This window comes from Pristiophorus japonicus, chromosome 7, assembly GCF_044704955.1.
Source record: "Pristiophorus japonicus isolate sPriJap1 chromosome 7, sPriJap1.hap1, whole genome shotgun sequence".
Lineage (NCBI taxonomy): Eukaryota > Metazoa > Chordata > Chondrichthyes > Pristiophoridae > Pristiophorus > Pristiophorus japonicus.
Genome location: NC_091983.1, coordinates 7,875,749 through 7,898,102, shown reverse-complemented (window position 1 = coordinate 7,898,102; position 22,354 = coordinate 7,875,749). Strand labels below are relative to the sequence as shown.

The 22,354-nt window shown below is 47.9% G+C and overlaps 1 protein-coding gene across 1 annotated transcript in view; it reads right to left on the bottom strand.

Moving 5' to 3' along the window:
• Positions 1 to 20,269, bottom strand: part of ogfrl1 (opioid growth factor receptor-like 1) — a 72,109-nt gene extending 51,840 nt beyond the window's left edge. The window contains exon 1 of the mRNA XM_070884319.1: positions 19,733 to 20,269. Within this exon, the coding sequence (XP_070740420.1) occupies positions 19,733 to 19,990 (258 nt within the window). The 5' untranslated portion in view covers positions 19,991 to 20,269. The remainder of the gene's footprint in view (positions 1 to 19,732) is intronic.
• Between the last annotated feature and the right edge of the window lie 2,085 nt (positions 20,270 to 22,354).

Here is a 22,354-nt window from a genome sequence, read left to right as displayed (position 1 = left end):
AGGTCAGTAAACACACCTGAAACAGTTACTAGGTGTTGTTGGATATATAAATAATTGAAAAGGGATGTCAATCCAACGACATGTATCTAAAAAAATCTTCCCATCTACAAAACCTTTATTATGTTTTTGTGACAATCGAGTGTCAACATTTTCCCCCTTTTTATAAATTCTTACGTCCACATTAATTATTAGATTTGCCGATTTAAGAACATAAGAAATAGGAGCAGGAGCCGGCCATTTGGCCCCTCGAGCCTGCTCCGCCATTCAATAAGATCTTGGCTGATCTGATCTTGGGCTCAGCTCCACTTCCCTGCCCGCTCCCCACAACCCTTGACTCTCTTATCGCTCAAAAATCTGTCCATCTCCAGCTTAAATATATTCACTGACCTGGCCTCCATAACTTCCAGATTTAAGCTGGTCATACGGTCACTAGACCCTTCCAACCGTGGTTGCCCTCCAAGTGTCTCCGATGTTCATCGCCCAGTCCTTGACTTGCACCACAGAGAAACCCCCAACATTGCTCCTAACTCTATTTGCTAGACTGAAAAGCAGAAGCGTAAAGATATGGACAGAGGGAATTACTTTAAAATATGGACTGGATTACATGGCATGCCTCAGTCCAATTATCCTTGCCCCACAAGTCTGCTTGATCTGAGTATGGGAGATCAGCACATCGCAACAGACGACAGTATGTTTGTTTCTGAATTATGTGGTTTGCTCCTCCATTAAGTAAACTGCTGGAAATATTGCATCAGATTAGGCCAGGACATGGTTTATATGAGCAAGTTGGTTTTGAACTCCTTCTCTACTGTGACTGAACTCAAGGAACAAACATAGGAAGAGGAGGAGGCCATTCAGTCCCTCGAGCCTGTTCCGCCATTTAATTAGACCATGGCAGATCTTAACTCCCATCTACCCACCTTGGTTCCGTAACCCTTAACCTATCAAGTTAAAGCTTAAGACAGAACTGCTTCACGACTGTCTCATGTTTTTTATTAAATTAAAAAAGACAGAGGTGCAAAGAAACAAAAGATGTGTATGTTTCCCCTGGCTGGTGAGTCTAGAACCACAGGTCACATTCTCAGAATAAGGGGTTGGCCATTTAGGACTGAGATGAGGAGAAACTTCTTCACTCAGAGGGTGGTGAATCTTTGGAATTCTCTACCCCAGAGGGCTGTGGAGGCTCAGTCGTTGAGGATATTCAGACAGAGAGCGATAGATTTTTGGAAACTAAGGGAATCAAGGGTTATGGGGATAGTGCAGGAAGGTGGAATTGAGGTCCATGATCAGCCATGATCTCATTGAATGGCGGAGCAGGCTCGAGGGGTCGAATGGCTGACTCCTGCTCCTATTTCTTACGTTCCTATGACAAGTTTAAAATACAACTGAAGGCTTTTGATAGCAAAGTAATGCCGACCCATCGAAATCCGGACATGATGTCACAGCCCAAATATACCCAAGACTCATCAGTGGCAGGTCGGGGCCATTAAAGGAGCGGTGACCATGGGCAGCGAGGCAGTGTACCTCTGCAAGGTACAGCGCGCGAGCTGGTGCAGCAGGGCGATGGCAGCGAAGAAGGACGTCATCAAGGTCCAGGTCGGTGATTAGAGCGTGGGCAGGTACAGCAGGAGCGGCGAGCTCGGGGCGAAGGAGCGGCGAGAGATTGTCGAGGGACGTGAGAGGCGTGAGTTCGGGGCCCAGAAGAGGCGAGGGCCCAGAGGCAGCACGGACCAGCCCACATTGCGATACGTGTGCACACTAGGTCCGTGCAGCAGAGCAGGTCTCCAGTTGTCTTGGGTAATCCTTGCCACTGGACCAAAACCTAGCTCTGTCAAGCCCGTGTGGTGGCTGGTGTGCAACGGCCACCGTATGTTAAAAAAATCCACGCACAGGCATCTTCCACCCTACACAATGTAGGTCAGGACCTGGAATATTAGGTCTTTCATTGAAACACCTGTGAACTCATCCCTTTTTTGTCTTGGAAGCAAGTCATCCTCATTTTGAGGGACTGCCTATGAATGAATGAATGAATGAAAACATTTTAAAAGGATGTCTTGGGTATCAACAGCCTTGAGTGAAGATATTCAAACAGGCCAATCACTGCTGCAAGGCTGCCACAACTGAGGCACAGTCCCAGGAGCCCCAACAACTGGCTGCTGCACCGGCTGGCCTGTCGAGCTTCCCACTGCCAAGGGCAGGCCCGGTGCAGTGTGCACCACACTGACACACCAGCACCAACTGTTCATGGCTCAAACAAACAGTCACGCTCCCAAACAAAACCATGAGCTCACGGCTACGGTGAATCGAAACACAATCCGAGTAACAGAAGGCGGCCAAATATAACCGGGATTTATTTTTTCCTGCCGCGAGTGGTTGCGATCTGGAACGCACTGCCTGAAAGGGTGGAGGAAGCAGATTCAATTGTAGCTTTCAAAAGGGAATTGGATAAATACTTGAAGGGGGAAAAAATTGCTGGGCGATGGAGAAAGAGCGGGGGGAGTGGGACTAATTGGAGAGCTCTACCAAAGAGCCGGCACAGGCACGATGGGCCGAATGGCCTCCTTCTGTGCTGTACTGCTCTATGATTCGAAGTCATGACATTTAGGAGCGTTGAAGGTTACAACATAGGAAGAGGCCATTCAGCCCATCTATGCTAGCTCTTCATCGGAGCAATCTCCCCATCGTACTGCCCCTTCCTGTACTTCAAACAATTTATCCAATTAATCGATGCCCTGCTTTCTGCCTCAACCACTCCCGCTAGCCAAGCATTCAATCCTTCAGCAATGTGTGAAGACATTTCTCTGAGCCTTCTCCTCACTCTTTTAGTGTCAATTTTAAGTTGATGACCTCTTATCACCGACTCCCCAACTAGAGGAAATATTCTTTCCCGATCCACTCTCGGCATATCTCCTCTGAGCCTTCTCTGTTCCAGTGCAAATTGTCCCAGTATCTCACGTCTCTCCTCATGGCTATAGCTTCCCCTTCTTGGACATCACCCTGGTGTATCTATGCTGATTCCTGGGATGGCAGGACTGTCGTATGAGGAGAGATTGGGTCGACTAGGCCTGTATTCACTAGAGTTTAGAAGAATGAGAGGGGATCTCATTGAAACGTAAAGAATTCTGACTGGGTTGGATAGACTAGAGGCGGGGAGGATGTTTCCCCTGGCTGGAAAGTCCAGAACAAGGGGTCACAGTCTCAGGATACGGGGTAGGAAATTTAGGACCGAGATGAGGAGAAATTTTTTCACTCAGAGGGTGGTGAACCTGTGGAATTCTCTACAACAGAAGGCTGTGGAGGCCAAGTCACTGAATATATTTAAGAGGGAGATAGATAGATTTCTAGAAACAAAAGGCATCAAGGGGTTTGGGGAAAAAGCGGCAATATGGTGTTGAGATAGAGGATCAGCCATGATCATATTGAACGGCGGTGCAGGCTCGAGGGGCCGAATGGCCTACTACTGCTCCTATTTTCTATGTTTCTATGTACGCTCTCTATTGTTTTTATAACATGTCACTTTCTCAGAAGGATGGGACATATTAAGCGTGCTTATTTAAGACGTGCGTGGTTCTGTGCACAAGGCCCTCCTTGTACAAACAAGAGCCAGAAACAACAGACACCCCACAAGGTTGCCAGAACCGACCATCTGGTGTGGCTGGTGCGATCGACACAGGTACATTGCTTTCTACTCAGAGGACATGACCCGTTGTGCTTGGATAAGCCAACAACAACTTGCATTTATATACCGCCTTTAACGTAGCGAACCATCCCAAGGCGCTTCACAGGAGTATGAGGAGATAAAACATTTGACACCGAGCCGCATAAGGAGAAATTAGCGCAGGTGGTTAAAGAGGTAGGTTTTAAGGAGCATCTCGAAGGAGGAAAGAGAGGTAGAGAGGCGGAGAGGTTGAGGCAGGGAGTTCCAGAGGCTTGGGGCCCAGGCAACAGAAGGCACGGCCACCAATGGTTGAGCGATTACAATCAGTGATGCTCAAGAGGGCAGAATTAGAGGAGTGCAGACATCTCGGGGGAGACAGGGGGGGGGGGGGGGTCGGGTTTGTGGGGCTGGAGGAGATTACAGAGATAGGGAGGGGCAAGGCCATGGAGGGATTTGAAAATAAGGATAAGAATTTTGAAATCGAGGCGTTGCTTAACCGGAAGCCAATGTAGGTCAGCGAGCACAAGGGTGATGGGTGAGCGGGACTTGGTGCGAGTTAGGACAAGAGCAGCCAAGTTTTGGATCACCTCTAGTTTACGTAGGGTAGAATGTGGGAGGCCGGCCAGGAGTGCGATGGAATAGTCAAGTCTAGAGGTAACAAAGGCATGGATGAGGGTTTCAGCAGCGGATGAGCTGAGGCAAGGACGATGTTACGGAGATGGAAATAGGTGGTTTTAGTTATGCTGCGGAAATGTGGTTGAAAGCTCATTTCAGGGTCAAATATGACACCAAGGTTGCGAACAGTCTGGGTCAGCAGTTTGGATTGGGAGATCAGTGGTACACAATTACATTAGTCGCCACATTCTAACTCAAGAATTGAATATTTAAAAACATCATATTGTGAAATTGCTCCCCCCCCCCCCCCACCCCTAAAATGGGCACTGGTAAGTTTTATGTCAGTCTCACTTCCTACAGAAGCATAATAATGCTGGAAATCTGAAGTACAGTTCCGATGAAAGGTCATCGACCTGAAACGTTAACTCTGTTTCACTCTCCACAGATGCTGCCTGCATTTCCCGCAGTTGGTATCATTATTAAAACCACCATAAACTAAAGATACCAGTTTAAAATTAACAACGGTCAAGTGAGACTAGAATTGTTACCCCTCCTGTCTCGCTGTGTGTAGCAAATGTGGAACACACCCAGCCAATTAGCTCCCAACACCAGACAGATGAACAACTGGTTGGGAGGTTATGTAGACAGCTGCATACAATGGCACCACGATTCCCGGCCAGAACGCAGGTGATCGGGTAATTATCCCATTAATCACTCCTGGGATGTGCACTGCTGTAAGTGACTGGGATCGATTTTACACAAATCATTTGTATTATGGAACTATCCTCCACGCACTGCCTTTCGCTGGAAAAATAATCCTGCTTTTAATTGAGAGACATTGCTGTAATTCTGGTCATAACTCCTGTTTGCTGTCGGTCATAGAGATTCTCTTTAAGTAGACTCTGCAGACTGTTTGCTGGTTGCTGAGTAAACAGACTTGACTTGCTGAAAAATATGCTGTTCGCTGTGAATCCTGCACTACATCCCCCCCCCTGCCTCCAGCTCATTGGCTGACACAGTAGTGCTAATAGACACTGGGGCCAAAATTGCACCCCCGCCTCCTTAAGCTGCATTACGGCCTCTAAGAGGTGGCAATGGAGCGGAGAGGCCTCAGCAAATGGGGGCAGACGGATGGCCCGGCCCATCTAAAATTGGCCTCGGGCCGGGAGCGGCAAGAACGCTGGCACCCCCTCGCGCACGCGTGGACCCCACATCGCCCGGCAACAACCCCCTTTCCAAACCCCGTGAGAAATCGCCCCGTGGGAGTGGTGCCGCCACCCGTCGGAGCCCCCGACAGCAGCTTCCCCCTTGCGGGAAGCTGTGTGTGGCTGGACGGCGCGCGCGTCTGGCCTTAAAAGGGGAGAGCGCGCTTCCGGCGCCTCCATTGTTAAAAGAATTGTCGGCTCGACAATGGTGGCCGCGGGTTCGGCTGGGCCGCTAAGATAAGCATCCCGCCACCCATCCCACCCCTCTGGGGCGCCAGGCCGGCCAGAACCCTCCCTGGTGGCCCAGCGGGCTGAACTAAACTAAATGCAGAGCTCGCAGTGGCCAGCCCCTTTAACTGAAGGGGGGGGGGGAAGGGCGGATGGAGGAACATTGTGACTTGGCAGCGTGGTGCTGACGAATCGATGGCCAACCCGACACAACAGCACTTCTGCCCTTAACACCGCCCCGACCGGAAGTGCACAACAAAGAGCTGAATATGGGGGCATGATCCACCCATGGATTGGGGCGGAGAGAAAACATCAAGGGGCCAAAATTGCGCCCCGCCCTCCGACAAGAAAAGTGTCGCCCTTACCGCTTTTGTAGTTTTTTTCCTCCGCCCCGATCCAGGGGGTGGAGTCTCGACCGATATTCAGCTGATCGGTGATTTTTTCGGTGGGGGCGGAGTTGTTGGGGCGGAAGTGCTGGTCGGTCGCAGCAGTCGTCACTCTTTGAGTCATCGGCGCCGCTAGTTAAAGGGGAGGGCCGCTGCGAACTCTGCAGCCACGGCACTGGCAAACACCGGGCCACCAGGGAGGCTTTCGGCCGAGCCAGCGCCCCGGTACCCAAGAGGACGTGCCGAGCTGCTGGACCGAACCCGTGCGCACCATTGTTGGGCCCGTCTGCAACAATTAAAATAAGATGGCGGCTGTGGTAGCACCCACCCCCCCCCTCTCCTTTAAGGCCGGACGTGCCGTCCAGCCACACACAGCTCCCCGACCGGCGGCGGCGGTGGTGGTGCTCCCGCGGGGCAATTTCCCGCGGGGGTTCAGAAAGGGGGTCGCCGCCGGTCGGAAGGAGGTCGGCACGTGCCCGACGGGGTGGGCAAGTTGTTATAGAAGTCGAGTTGAGTTAGGGAAAAAGGAGACCGTTTGTTCCTTTTCACCTGATTTCAAACCCACCGCAAATTGTAAATCAGGAAGTATGTCACTGAACGAAAATAAAATAATTCATATTTGGATATATAGTTTAAAAATGTTAATGGACGTATTGAGACTGTGTGTATTTGATTTTAAATTTATTTTAAAAAAGACTTGCATTTATGTAGCGCCTTTCACAACCTAAGGATGTCCCAAAGTGCTTTAAGGCCAATGAAGTACTTTTTGAGGTGTAGTCACTATTGTAATGTAGGAAAATAAGCACATTGGATCAGCTCCGGGCCCTGACTGGCATGGCCCTACGCGATCCCTTGTAAATGAGAGAACCTCGCTATTTCTGTGTTTTAATTTAATCACACTTAGCGCACACACAGCAAGTTGAGCAAGCTCACTGCCACGCCAGGCCGTGCCATGTCCCACAGATTGGATCATAATCCAGTTGAGTGCTCCCCCTCCCATTTCTCCTACTGGGTTTCCGGTAAGTAGCCATTTTTCCACAGCTAAAATCTCTGGTGCACTCTGAGAATATTGCAGTGGTATCTCGAATTGTCTCCTTTAGATGCTTCTCTTTAAACAGTAAATAAAAAACACACAAAGACAGTAATTCATAAGCCATTCTTGAATTTCTTAAAACTCTAAATATAGCCACTATTCACAAAAGTCCACTGCCAAAGTCATAATTAAATGTTTTTTTTTTTAATTTTGCCTGCTCTATTTATTTGATTAATGGATTCAGAATGCCTATTTTCTGTGTAATTATCCAAAGTCTAAATTTGAGATGCTGCTTCTGTGAAGTTTCCATGGCGATGTGTTGATGCGGTGATACTTGGTGAGTTAGGTTGACAACTCACCAGTTACGTAATGTAAGCAACCTGTGCCTGAAAATAAATTAATCTGTCCCTAACTGCATCACTGTAGCTTGAAAATGCACCAGTGCCCCACGTTGAAATAACATGGTAAAAGATTCAGGGTGGAGATGAGGAGAATGTTGCATACACAGCGAGCTGTTATGCACTGCTTGAAAGGGTGATGGAAGCAGATTCAATAGTAGCTCTCAAAAAGGTGTTTGGATATTAGAAAATAAATATTTGCAGGACTATGGGAAAGGAGCTAGAGAGTGGGACTAATTGGCAGCTCTTTCAAAGACATGATGGGCCGACTGGTCATCTCCGGTGCTGTGAGATTCTATGTGTGACAGAATGGTGAGGCACCAGTTCCCTTTTCCTCCCGGTTGGCTGTCAATCTCGGTCATGCTGTTGTGAAGTGACAATAAAAGTTGGGAAAATTAAACCTCTCCTAGACCTAGCAGAACAGGAACGGTCATATACTATAATGGCTTATCACCTCAGTCTGCAGCTGTCTATATACACAGTGGGGCTGAAATTGCCCCCCGACTGGAAAGTAAGCGAACTTGTTGATGTTGGAGGCTGAAACTGCCCCTTCCTTAAGCTCCATTACTGCCTCTAAGAGGCGGCAATGGAGCGGGGAGGTCTTAACGACCTCGGGCAGATGGATGGGCCAACCCGACCGAAATTGCTCCCGGGCCAGAAGCAGCGGGAACGGGTTTGACACAGCCACATAAAGTGATATTAGGACAGATGACCACAAGTTTGGGCAAAGAGGTACATATGGACATAAGAAATAGGAGCCATTCGGCCCCTCGAGCCTGCTCCGCCATTTAATAAGATCATGGCTGATCTGATCTTGACCTCAACTCCACTTCCCCACCCGCTCCCCATAACCCTGGACTCCCATATCGTTCCAAAATCTGTCGACCTCCACCTTAAATATATTCAATGACCCTGCCTCCACAGCTCTCTGAGGCAGCGAATTCCAAAGATTCACAACCCTCAGTGAAGAAATTCCTCCTCTTTTCCATTGTAAATGGGGACCCCTTATTCTGAAACTATGGCCCCTAGTTCTAGATTTCCCCATGAGGGGAAACATCCTCTCTGCATCTACTTTGTCGAGCCCCCTCAGTATCTTATATGTTTCAATAAGATCACCTCTCATTCTTCTAAACTCCAAAGGCCCAACCTGCTCAACCTTTCTTCAAAAGACAACCCCTTCATCTCAGGAATCAACCTCGTGAACCTTCTCTGAACCGCCTCCAATGCAAGTATATCTGTTGGTGCGATGACGCAGCCCTGCTTGACCCCGGTCTGGACGTGGATTGGGTCTGTGGTGGATCCGTTGGTCAGGATCACAGCTTGCATGTTGTCGTGGAGCAGGCAGAGGATGGCACCAAGCTTATGGTCTACAGGGCAGTAGTGATACCCGCCCTCCTATGTGGCTCAGAGGCGTGGACCATATACAGTAGACATCTCAAAGTGCTGGAGAAGTACCACCAGCGCTGCCTCCACAAGATCCTGCAAATCCCCTGGGAGGATAAACACTTCAACGTCAGTGTTCTCGATCAAGCCAACATCCCAGCATCGAAGCACTGACCACACTCGACCAGCTCCATTGGGCAGGCCACATCGTCCACATGCTCAACACGGGACTCTCTAAGCAAGCGCTCCAGTCGGAATTCCTACACAGCAAGCGAGCCCCAGTGGGCAGAGGGAACGTTTCAAGGACACCCTCAAAGCCTCCTTGATAAAGTGCAACATCCCCACCGGCACCTGGGAATCTCTTGCCAAAGAGTGCCCTAAGTGGAGGAAGAGCATCCGAGAGGGCGCTGAGCACCTCGAATCTTGTAGCCGAGAGCATGCAGAAACCAAGCGCAGGCAGCGGAAGGAGTGTGCGGCAAACCAGACTCCCCACCCACCCTTTCCTTCAACCACTGTCTGCCCCACGTGACAGAGTCTGTAATTCCCGTATTGGACTGAACAGCCACCTGAGAACTCACTTTTAGAGTGGAAGCAAGTCTTCCTCGATTTCGAGGGACTGCCTATGATGATGATCTCTCCTTTAATAAAGAGCCCAAAACTGTACGCAGTACTCCAGGTGCGGCCTCACCAATACCCTGTACAGTTGTAGCAAGACTTCCCTGCTTTTATACTCAATGCCCCTTGCAATAAAGGCAACATTCCATTTGCCTTCCCAATTACTTGCTGTACCTGCATGCTAACTTTTTGTAGGTAGGTTTTAAGGAAGAGGAGAGAGAGGTAGAGGCGGAGCAGTTGACGGAGAGAATTCCAGAGCTGAGAAAACAAATGTGGTTAATGGATATATTTTTGGATGAAGGGTTTGTGAAGAGCTGTTCCCCCAGAGATAGGTTTTAAGAATGTCTTAAAGGAGCCGAGAGGGGTAGTGAGGCAGGGTGGTACAAAGTAATTGGGGGATGCACAAGAGGCCAGAATTAGAGGAACGCAGAGTTCTCACAGGACTGTAGGGCTGGAGGGGGTTACAGAGGTAGGGAGGGGCGAGGCCATGGATGGATTTGAACACAAGGATGATAATTTTAAAACTGAGGAATTGCAATGTAGGTCAGCGAGCACAGGGGTGATGGGTATACGGGTCTTGGTGCGAGTTAGGACACAGGCAGCAGAGTTTTGGATGAGCTCAAATTTATGGAGGGTGGAAGATAGGAGGCCAACCAGGAGTGTGTTTGAATGGTCAAGTCCAGAGGTAACAAAGGCATGGACGAGGGTTTCAGCAGATGAGCTGAGGCAAGGGTGGACACGGGTGATGTTACGGAGGTGGAAGTAGCCGCTCTTAGTGATGGGAGGTTATGGGGTCGTAAGGTCAGCTCAGGGTCAAATAGAATGCCATTATTGCAAACAGCGTGGTCCACAGCCTGAGGCACTGGCTGGGTAGAGGGATGGAGTCGGTGGCTAGTGAACGGAGTTTGTGGCAGGAGCCAAAGACAATGGCTTCGCTCTTCCCAGTGTTTAATTGGAAGACATTGTTGCTCAGCCAGTACTAGATGTTGGTCAAGCAGTCTGACAACGGAGGCAGTGCAGGAGGCGAGAGAGGTGGTGGTGAAGGAGATCTGGGTTAATGACACGTGGAACCTGACATTGGGTTTCCAGATGATGTGATGATAACAAACGAGACTCATTTTTGCAAATAAAAATAATAGTTTTTCACATCTCAAAACTTGCTACTTAGAACTCTGAGTAAATCAGTCATTGGCACCTGTCCCGTTTGATAATAAAGTGGGGTTGGGTCCAGTTATTTCCATTACTCAGTAAAGTTTATCTGAGCAAACCAATGCCCGTCAATGTATGCGAGAATGTCATTCTGTGTCCATCTCCCTCTGTATTCCAGCCTCAGACTCAATCATTGACCATGCATGCTCTGATTGCAAATCTCTTCTTAGTATTCTTGTATTTAATTCTGTTGTCTGGCTTGCTCTTTGAATAGGGAAGGTCTGTTCTCTGATGCCACTCCTCTCCCAAAAGTGACTCTCAAGAGCAAATACCTGCTGACCAAGCTGGGATTCAGTGCTGTCCTTTCTGCTCTCCAGCAAAAGGACACACAGGGGGTCGCATTACCAGTTTCCATAAAAACAATTTTTTAAATTATTCATTCCTGGGATGTGGTCATCGCTGGCAAGGCCAGGATTTATTGCCCACCCCTAATTGCCCTTGAGAAGGTGGTGGTGAGCCGCCGCCTTGAACTGCTGCAGTCCGTGTGGTGAAGGTGCTCCCACAGTGCTGTTAGGGAGGGGGTTCCAGAATTTTGACCCAGCGACGATGAAGGAACGGCGATATATTTCCAAGTCAGGATGGTGCGTAACTTGGAAGGGAGCTTGGAGATGGTGCTGCTCCCATGCACCTGCTGCCTTTGTCCTTCTCGGTGGTAGAGGTCGTGGGTTTGGGGGGTACTGTCAAAGAAGCCTTGGTGAGTTTCTGCAGTGCATCTTGTAGATGGTACACACTGCAGCCACGGTGCGCCGGTGGTGGAGGGAGTGAATGTTGAAGGTGGTGGATGGGATGCCAATCAAGCGGGCTGCTTTGTCCTGGATGGTGTCGAGCTTCTTGGGTATTATTGGAGCTGCACTCATCCAGGCAAGTGGAGAGTGTCCCATCATACTCCTGACTTGTCCTTGGAGATGGTGGAAAGGCTGTGGGGAGTCAGGTGGTAAGACACTCGCAATAGAATACCCAGCCTCTGACCTGCTTTTATTGCCACAGTATTTGTGTGGCAGGTCCAGTTAGGTTTCTAGTTAATTGGAACGACCATATTAAAATAGAACAGTAAAGTGCTGGACTTCCATTTGTCAGCGGACTGACAACAAGATACTGGTTGTGAATCTGTCCTTGACAGAATGTGGGAGTCAGAGACTGGCACACAGTGCCACCCTCCCATCTCTCTCCATGGACAAGAGGTGGAGTTAATTACCTAAAAGCAAAAAGCTGTTCACAACATACTGCGCCAATAGTGATGGACTGTGCATGAACACAAGGGATGTTGGGGGTTGCTTGTAATATGTGATCACAGAAAAGAATTGCTTAGGAGGGAAGTGGCAAGAGTTGCCAATAATCAGACTTATCTTAAACAACGTCGTCTGGCTAATAATGTTATGAATCCAGCACAAATCTGCAGCTATGGAGCAATGGAGAGCTTGCCAGAAATGTGCTGGGATCAGATCAGCCTTTCAGTGTGGCTCTCTGCCACATTGGCAGCAAACATCGCTGCCACGAGACACTCAGAGTCCTTGAGCTAAAGTGAAAGTTCCCAGAGACACTCTGACACACAGGGGAGAGGAGAGGAAGTTCTGGATCGTTTTCTCCACAGTGCAGTCACATCTCAGAGGGAAACACAGGTGCAGGCAGGGGCGAGTGTAACTGTCAGTCAGCAGGGTGGTGGGGAGACCAAGGGGGTCCCGCAGACACTGGTCCTGTCAACAGATGCAATATGCTCGATAACCGTGAGGATAGGGAGAAAGTCACAGGAAGGACAGCCACAATGATGACTTAGGCACCGTGAAGCAAAGGGCTGTTCAAAGTTGGTGGGGGGGGGGGGTTCCGAATAGAAATGTAATAGTTATAGAGGATGCAATAATTAGGAGGCTATAGCATTCCCTGCAGCCATGAATGAGAGTCCCAAATGCTGTGTGTTGCCTTCCTGGTGCCAGGGTAAGGGATATCTCGATGTAGCTGGAACGGAATTTGGAAAGGGACAAACATCCAGTTATCATGGTCCACAGAGGGACCATTGACTTAGGGAAGAAAAGGGAGGAGGTCCCTGTTGAGGGACTCTCAGGAGTTAGGAGCTAAATTAAAAAACGGAACCTCAAGGGTGGCAATCTCAGGATTATTACCTGAGCCACACGCTAACTGGGATACAGGAAGGTGAACCTGTGGCTAAAGGAGTGGTGTGAGAAGGAGGGTTTCCACCTCATGGGTCACTGGCACCAGTACTGGGACAGCTGGGAGATGTACCATTGGGACGGGCTACACCTGAAATGGACTGGAACCAGGATCCAAGCAGAAAGGATAAAAAGAGTGGGAAGAGAGACTTTACACGAATACATGGGGGAAATCAATCAGAAACAATAGCAAAAATGATAGTTTAAAGATAAATGAAAAGGGGTAAGAGCAGAGTTCAGAGCACAAACAGTGATAGATATACTCCAGGTAAAAGGAATACAAAAATATCTAATACAAAAGCAAAATACTGCCGATTCTGGAACCTGGAATAAAAACAGGAAATGCTGGAAATCTCAGCGGGTCAGGCAGCATCTGTGGAGAGAAAGCAGAGTGAACGTTTCGGGTTGATGACCCTTTGAGGTCATCGATCCATAAGAACATAAGAAATAGGAGCAGTAGGCGGCCATTTGGCCCCTCAAGTCTGCACCGCCATTTAATAAGATCGTGGATGATCTGATCATGGACTCAGTTCCACTTCCCTGCCCGCTCCCCAAAACCCTTTACTCCCTTATCGCTCAAAAATCTGTCCATCACCACCTTAAAAATTATTCACTGACCCAGCCTCCACAGCTCTCTGGGGCAGAGAATGCCACAGATTTACAACCCTCTAGAAATAAATTTCTCCTCATCTCAGTTTTAAATGGGCGGCCCCTTATTCTAAGACTATGTCCCCTAGTTTTAGTTTCCCCTATGAGTGGAAATATCCTCTCTGCATCCACCTTGTCGAGCCCCCTCATTATCTTATATGTTTCGATAAGATCACCTTTCATTTTTCTGAACTCTAATAGGCCCAACCTACTCGACCTGAAACACTAACTGTTTCTCTCTCCACAGATGCTGCCTGACCCGCTGAGTATTTCCAGCATTTTCTGTTTTTATACTAAAATATCTATAGTTACAAGAGTGACAAAAGAGAAATGTATTGAGTTAAACAGTGCGAGAAAGACAACATCAGGGCAGAAGAAATAAAGAGTTTTCTATATTAACGCACAGAGTATAAAAAATAAATTGAGCAAATTAGAGGCTCCTATTGAGCTTGGAGAGATTACATGGTGGCCATTAGAGACATGGCTGCAAGCTGGTCAAGATTGGGAGTTAAATATTGCATGGTATATTTAACAAAGGATATACTTGCTTTGGAGGCAGTTGAGAGAGGGTTCACTAGGTTGATTCCGGGGATGAGGGGGTTGACTTATGAGGAAAGTTTGAGTAGGTTGGACCTCTACTCATTGGAATTCAGAAGAATGAGAGGTGATCTTATGGAAATGTATAAGATTATGAGGGGGCTTGACAAGGTGGATGCAGAGAGGATGTTTCCAGTGATGGGGGAGACTAGAACTAGAGGGCATGATCTTAGAATAAGGGGCCGCCCATTTAAAACAAAGATGAGGAGAAATTTCTTCTCAGTGGGTTGTAAATCTGTGGAATTCACTGCCTCAGAGAGCTGTGGAAGCTGGGACATTGAATAAATTTAAGACAGAAATAAACAGTTTCTTAAATGATAAGGGCATAAGGGGTTATGGGGAATGGGCAGGGAAGTGGAGCTGAGTCCATGATCAGATCAGCCATTATCTTATTGAATGGCGGAGCAGACTCGAGGGGCTGTATGGCCTTCTCCTGCTCCTATTTCTTATGTTCTTATAAGGTGGTTAGATAGGATTGGGAAACTGAAAGGGGAGGAGGGGTAGCCTTATTGATTAGAGATAATGGGCCGTCATTTGTGGCCCCTACGGGTTCGTACGGAATGCACACTCGCCCATAGAGGGCCCGCAAGTTCTGGGTTTAGACATGCACCGCACTTGCACCTCAAGCCGGAACTTGCGAGCTGCCAAGAATTCTCCTGACAGATCATCCGCATCGCCGGGAAAAGGGCCTCTGTGCGTGGAGAGCTGGCTATTTGTCCAACTTCTGTCCAGCGAATGCCCTTGAAATTCTTATGCCTGGTAAAGTAAGAGTTTTAAAAAACAGAAAAATAACATTTGATCAATAATTTATACATTTAAAAACCTGTTACTTTTATTTTTAGTCCCTTTAAAACATGTACATTTATTTTTTGAAAAATTAAATTTGCATTTTAAATATTTACTTAAATGCCATTTTAAATGTGATTTTTAATTTTATTTATTTGAAGCGTAGAAGTATTCCCTATTCATAGTTATGGGGGGTTTCCATACATACGGAATCTCCATAAGCATGAATGGGGATAGCTTTCTGTCATTCATTGGGCCAGCCCACATGATCCCAGAGGTGCTCGCGAACCACCCGAGCCCCTGAGATACATGGGCTGTGCCTATGCGTACCCGGAGAGGCCCAGGAGCGCAAGTCGCTGGACCACCAAGCATGCTGGCGTCTTATTTGTGGATCGGAGGCACGTCCCCGCGTGAAGCCTCCGACCACAAGTCCAGGGCCACTATTACAACATTGTAAGAGAGGGTATAGGTAAGAGAAAGTACTCAGCAGAGACCCTATGGTTTGAATTAAGGAATAAGAGTGGACTTAAAACTGTATTGGGCGTAGCCTACAGGCCTCCTGAACAGAAATGAAGTGACAGAAGGTATTCATTCAGAGATTAGAGAGGCTTGTAGCAAAAGCAGAGTTATTTCCATGGGAGACTTTAACTTTCATGTCAATTGGGAAGGGAAATAGTGAATTTCTCAAGCACATTCAAGACAGTTTTCTGGAGCAATATGTTCTAGACCCAGCAAAAGGGCAGGCCACACTAGATTCAGTAAAGAGCCAGACTTGAATAACAACAGTAAGGGAACATTTAACAGTGATCATAATATGATCAAATTCAATGTTAGGTTTGAAAAGGAGAAACGTACCACAGTTACTAAGATTCTAGATTTTGGTATGGCTAACTTTTAACAGGACAAGACAGAAATGGACGACAGCTAACTGATCAAAGCTGTTATTGGCTAAATGACATGAAAAGTGTGAGGTGCTCAAAAAAGAATTTAGCGTAATGTAGGACCAGTATACACCCCTAAAGGGGCAAGGGCTCTCCTTACCCAATAAAACAGCCATGGTCGACAAAGGAAGCCAGAGATAACTTCAAACCAAGGGAAAGAGCATACATAAGTGCAAAGGATAGCATAGATCCAGGGGACTGAGAGTTATAAAGAAACATAATAAATAGGAGCAGGAGGAGGCCATTTTGCCCCTTGAGCCTGCTCTGCCATTTAATATCATGGCTGATCCGATCATGGACTTGGCTCGACTTCCCTGCCCGCTCCCCATGACCCTTTATCGCTCAAAAATCTGTATCTCCACCTTAAATATATTCAATGACCCAGCCTCCACAGCTCTCTGGGGCAGAGAATTCCACAGATTTACAACCCTCTGGGAGAAGAAGTTCCTCCTCATCTCAGTTTTAAATGGGCGGCCCCTTATTCTGAGACTATGTCCCCTAGTTTTAGTTTCCCCTCTGAGTGGAAATATCCTCTCTGCATCCACCTTGTCGAGACCCCTCATTATCTTATATGTTTCAATAAGATCACCTCTCATTCTTCTGAACTCCACTGAGTATAGGCCCAACCTACTCAACCTATCTTCATGAGTCAACCCCCTCATCTCCGGAATCAACCTAGTGACCCTTCTCTGAACAGCCTCCAATGCAAGTATATCCTTAAATACAGAGACCAAAACTGCACACGGTACTCTAGGTATGGCCTCACCAATACCCTGTACAGTTGTAGCAAGACTTCTCTGCTTTTATACTCTATCCCCCTTGCAATAAAGGCCAACATTCCATTTGCCTTCCTGATTACTTGCTGTAGCTGCATACAAACTTTTTGTGTTTCATGCACAAGGACCACCAGGTCCCTCTGTACTGCAGCACTTTGCAATTTTTCGCCATTTAAATTTTAATTTGCTTTTCTATTTTTTCTGCTGAAGTGGATAACCTCACATTTTCCCACATTATACTCCATCTGCCAAATTTTTGCCCACTCACTTAACCTGTCTATATCCCTTTGCAGATTTTTTGTGTCCTCCTCACAATTTGCTCTCCCACCAATCTTTGTATCATCAGCAAACTTGACTACATTACACTTGGTCCCTTCATCCAAGTCATTAATATAGATTGTAAATGGTTAAGGCCCCAGCCATTTATCGCGATCCCTGCGGCACCCCATTAGTTACTGTTTGCCAACCGGAAAATGACCCATTTATCCTAACTCTCTGTTTTCTGTTAGTTAGCCATGCTAATATATTACCTCTAACCCCGTGAACTTTAATCTTGTGCAGTAGCCTTTTATGTGGCACCTTATCGCATGTTTTCTGGAAATCCAAATACACCACATCCACTGGTTCCCCCTTATCCACCCTGCTCGTTACATCCTCAAAGAACTCCAGCAAATTTGTCAAACATGATTTCCCTTTCATAAAACCATGCTGACTGCTTGATTGAATTATGCTTTTCCAAATGTCCTGCTACTGCTTCCTTAATAGTGGACTCCAGCATTTTCTCCAACGACAGATGTTAGGCTAACTGGTCTATAGTTTCCTGCTTTCTGACTGCCTCCTTTTTTTTTTTTAAATAGGGGCGTTACATTTGCGGTTTTCCAATCTGCTGGGACCTCGCCAGAATCCAGGAAATTTTGGTAGATTACAACCAATGCTTCCACTATCTCTGCAGCCACTTCTTTTAAGACCCTAGGATGCAAGTCATCAGGTCCAAGGGACTTGCCTGCCTTTAGTTCTATTATTTTACCGAGTACTACTTGTTTAGTGATAGTGATTGTATTAAGTTCCTCCCTCCCTATAGCCCCTTGATTATCCACTATTGGGATGTTTTGAGTGTCTTCTACCGTGAAGAACAGCGAAGGAAGACAAAAAAGATAGGAAGAGCTTCAAAGGTAATACGTAATGAAACTTGCGAGGATATCAAGATTAACACAAAAAGTTTTTAGAATATTATTGAAAGAAAAAGGGTAGACAAGGAAAATGTAAGCCCTTTAAAAACAGATGCGGGTAACATTGCAAATGGCAATAAAGAAATGGCTGACATGTTGAATAATGACTTTGTGTCCGTCTTCACACTAAAGAGGAAGAGGATAATATACCTGACATTCCAGAGAAATCAACATTGATCCGGATTTTCCGGGGCCTACGAGTGCGTGAAGCGCATGCACAAAAACCCAGAACTTGCAATCTGTCAAGAATCTTCTCGACAGATCCAACGCATCCCCAGGAAAAGGGCCTCTTCAGGCGGAGAGTTGGACTATTTGCCCAATGACTGCCCAGCGAATGCCCGTGAAATTCTCACGCCTGGTAAAAACAGGCTCACGGCCTACTTTTACCAGCGTAGGAGTTTAAATGAACATAAAAATATTTTTCAAAAAATTATTTAAAAATAAAAAAACCTGCTTCCAGAAGGCATTTGATTAGGTTCCATATACGAGACTGTTAGTTAAAATGAAAGCTCATAGAATTGAAGACAAATTATTGACCTGGTTAGAAGACAGAGAGAAAGGATAATGGGTATGTACTCTAAGTGGATGGAAGTGACCAGTGGATCTGTGCTGGGGCCTCAACTATTCACTATACAATATTTATCAATGACTTGGATAACACAATAGAGCCATATAGCCAATTTTGCTGATGACCAAGATCAGTGGCACAGTAAGCAACGTTCCCTGTAAGGTCCAGGGATCCTGTGCAGCCAGCTTGGAAGCTTTTCAATGTAAAAAACGCACGCGCGGGGTATTTTGAATGGCTCGCGCAGAGCCTTAAAGGGGCCGCACGAAGGCCAAAAATATTTAGAGGGAACATTGATAACAAGGAGAATAAATTTCAGAGACATTGATAGATTAGAAGAGTGGGCAAAACTGTGGCAGATGGATTTTAATATAGGTTAAGTGTGAGGTCATCCATTTTAGACCAAATAAGGATAGATCCCAGAATTTATTTTTTTAAATGGTGAAAAGCTAGGAACAGTGGAGCTCCAAAGAGATTTAGAGGACCATATACACAGATCACTAAACTGTCATAGTCAGGTACAAAAAAAAATGAAAAAGGATGGGATGTTAGCCTTTATAACTAGAGGGCAAGAATATAAAGGGAAAGTTTTGTTACAGCTATACAAAGGCCTGGTTAGACCACAATTGGAGTACTGTGTACAGTTCTGGGCACCACAGCCTTAGAAAGGAATTATTGGCCTTGGAAGGAGTGCAGCACAGATTGACCACAACGTTACCACGGCTCCAACGGTTACTATTCCCTGGAATATAGAGGGCTATGGGTGATTTAATTGAGGTTTTTAGCACTTTGAAAGGAATTGAGAGAAAGACATGTTGTTCTGCTGATGGGGGAAGTCGAGAACAAGGGGGCATAACCTTAAAATCAGAGCCAGGCCATTGGAGAAGTTAGGAAACACTTCTTCACCCAAAGCATGGTAGAAGTATGGACCCCCCCCCCCTCCCCCTCCCCCTCCCCCACAGAAAGCAGTAGATGCTAGCTGAATTAACAATTTCGTATCTGAGAATGGTAGATTTGATAGCCGGGGGTATTCAGGGATTATGGATCCAAGGCACTGACTGGCAGAGCAGGCTGGAGGGGCTGAATGGCCTACTCCTGTTCCTATGTTCCCCACCAACCCGCATGAAACCCGTAGCCCTGGACTTCAGGTACTGCAGATCCACCCCGGGGGAAGTCCCACTTTCCCCAGCTGCAGCAGTGGCGGCTACTTGTGAAGCGTGGCCCCGGGGCTGTGTCTGTCTCTCCCTCCCTCTCCCCACCCATCACTGCCCGGGGAGTTGCAGCTTTCACTGTACCTGCTCCTGGCCACCGCTCGCACTTGCTTCCGCTTCCCCTTCCCCGGCTGGGGATGTGGTTTCTTGGGCGGGCTGTTGCTGCTCCTCTGGCTGCCCCTCTTGCTGCTGCTCCGGCTCCGGCTCCGAGTCGCTGTGCCAGGTCGAGTCACATTCCTCCACAGTCGCTGGCTCCCTGACGCTCCAAAACTGCGAATTTCCCATTGACAGGCGGGCAGTGCCGAGAAACCTCCCCTCCCCACCCCACACACAACCGCCCATCGACTCTGGGGTGGCACTGATCTGCTGGCTGGCACCCCTGCTTTTTTTTTTATAAATACATTTCTTTTGTAACAAAAAACCCCCCCCACACACACACAATGTAAAAGAGCCGGTCAGTATCTGCCACAAACACCCCTCCTCCCACCAGCAGCAGCAGGAGGAAGCTGGTTTGACACAAACACCCCCTCTGAGCTGAGCTGAGCAGAGCAGAGCTTCTCTTCACAGTCACACTGAGCCGCAATTTCTCCCTGTGTCTGTCAGTGTCTGCCCGTCGCCACCATTCCGCCTGTTGCCCAATGTCGCAACGCCGTTTCCATTTTTACTAAACTGTTGCAGTAATACTTCGGGGGGAAAGCCGAGGGGGCGGGGGGAGACAGACACAGACCCAGAGAAGGCACAAGATGCTTTGGGTGCGGGAGCCGGCGGCATCTGCTGTTTGATCCGATACATTGCAGCCAAATGTTGCACTTGTAATTGACCTGCCGCGTCAGTTGCAGGCGAGGGAGAGGGAGGTGCAAAAAAAAGCATTTCAGCTAAAGATGCTTAAAAGAAAAATGGAAAGCAATCTGCGCCGAGCCATTGGAAGTTTGAATGAGGAGGGAGAGGAGATGACATGAGGATGAGGAAGGGGAGAGAAAAGGGGTGGTTAGGTAGATGCATGCATCCTCCCTCCCCCCTTTTTTCTCTCTCTTCCCCCCCCCCCCCCCCAAACCATATCGTGAAATCTATACCCCCTATTGCGTTCCTAACACAGGGAAGTTAAAGTAACAGTGACCTCAGTCTTTAATAAAGACACTCCAGAGTGAGGAACAGGCCTTAGGGACGGGCTTATATACAGTGCTACCAAGGGATGCTGGGATCCCTTGGGACTTCAGGGGATGCGCTCCCTGGGGGCGGAACATGGGAGTGCATGCTTTACAGATACACAACATCACTCCCCACCCCCCCCCCCCACCAAAGTCAAAGCGAAAACTATTTACAAGGTGAGGCGGTTGGGAGCCTTTCTTTCCCTGGTGGACGGCCTCGGTACAAATGTCTGTTCTGGTGTGTTGGCTGTGCCCTCACTGGGCTGGCGTGTTGTTGGCCCTGCAGGGCTGCTGGGTGAGCCTGGCCTTGCTGGGCTGTTGGGCGTGATGGGTTCAATTTCCTGGTCCGGCGTGGTGTCGTTGATCCTTTGGGTGTGTGTTGTGGGCCCGAAAAAGGTGGTATCTGCTGTGGGTTGTTCAGGGCAGTCTGTGAACCGCAGCCTCGTTTGGTCCAGCTGCTTTCTGCAAATTTGTCCATTGTCTAGTTTGACGACAAACACCCTATTCCCTTCTTTAGCTATCACTGTGCCCGCGATCCACTTGGGACCATGTCCATAGTTTAGCACATACACAGGGTCATTCAGATCAATTTCCCATGACACAGTGGCGCGACCATCGTTTACATTTTGTTGCTGTCGCCTGCTCTCTACCTGATCATGCAGGTTGGGGTGAACTAGCGAGAGTCTGGTTTTAAGTGTTCTGTGAGCGAGTGGGGTCTCGTGCGGTAGCTGAGCAGTACTCGGGACAGGCGGGTTTGGAGTGACTTGTTTAAGGCTCTGTTTGATGGTTTGTACTGCTCGCTCTGCCTGCCCATTGGAAGCTGGTTTAAACGGGGCTGAGCACTGTTTGATCCCATTGTGGGTCATGAATTCTTTAAATTTGGCACTGGTGAAACATGGCCCGTTGTCACTGACCAGTGTGTCAGGCAGGCCGTGGGTGGCAAACATGGCCCTCAGGCTTTCAATGGTGGCGGTGGCGGTGCTTCCCGACATTATTTCACATTCAATCCATTTTGAAAAAGCATCCACCACCACCAGGAACATTTTACCGATAAACGGGCCGGCATAGTCGACATGGATCCTCGACCATGGTCTGGAGGGCCAGGACCACAAACTTAGTGGTGCCTCTCTGGGCACGTTGCTCAACTGAACACATACGCTGCATTGCCGTACACAGGACTCTAAGTCAGAGTCGATACCGGGCCACCACATGTGGGATCTGGCTATCGCTTTCATCATTACTATACCCGGGTGTGTGCTGTGGAGATCCGAGATGAACGTCTCCCTGCCCTTTTTTGGTAGCACTACGCAGTTACCCCACAACAGGCAGTCTGCCTGAATGGACAGCTCGTCCTTTAGCCGCTCGAACGGCTTGATTGGCTCTTGCATTTCAACGGGGATGCTGGCCCAGCTCCCATGCAGTTCATAGTTTTTTACTCGGGACAGCAGAGGATCTTGGCTGGTCCAAGTCCTAATTTGGTGGGCCATGACAGGTGATTTATCATTTTCAAATGCTTCCATGACCATCAATAAGTCTGCGGGCTGCGCCACTATCAACA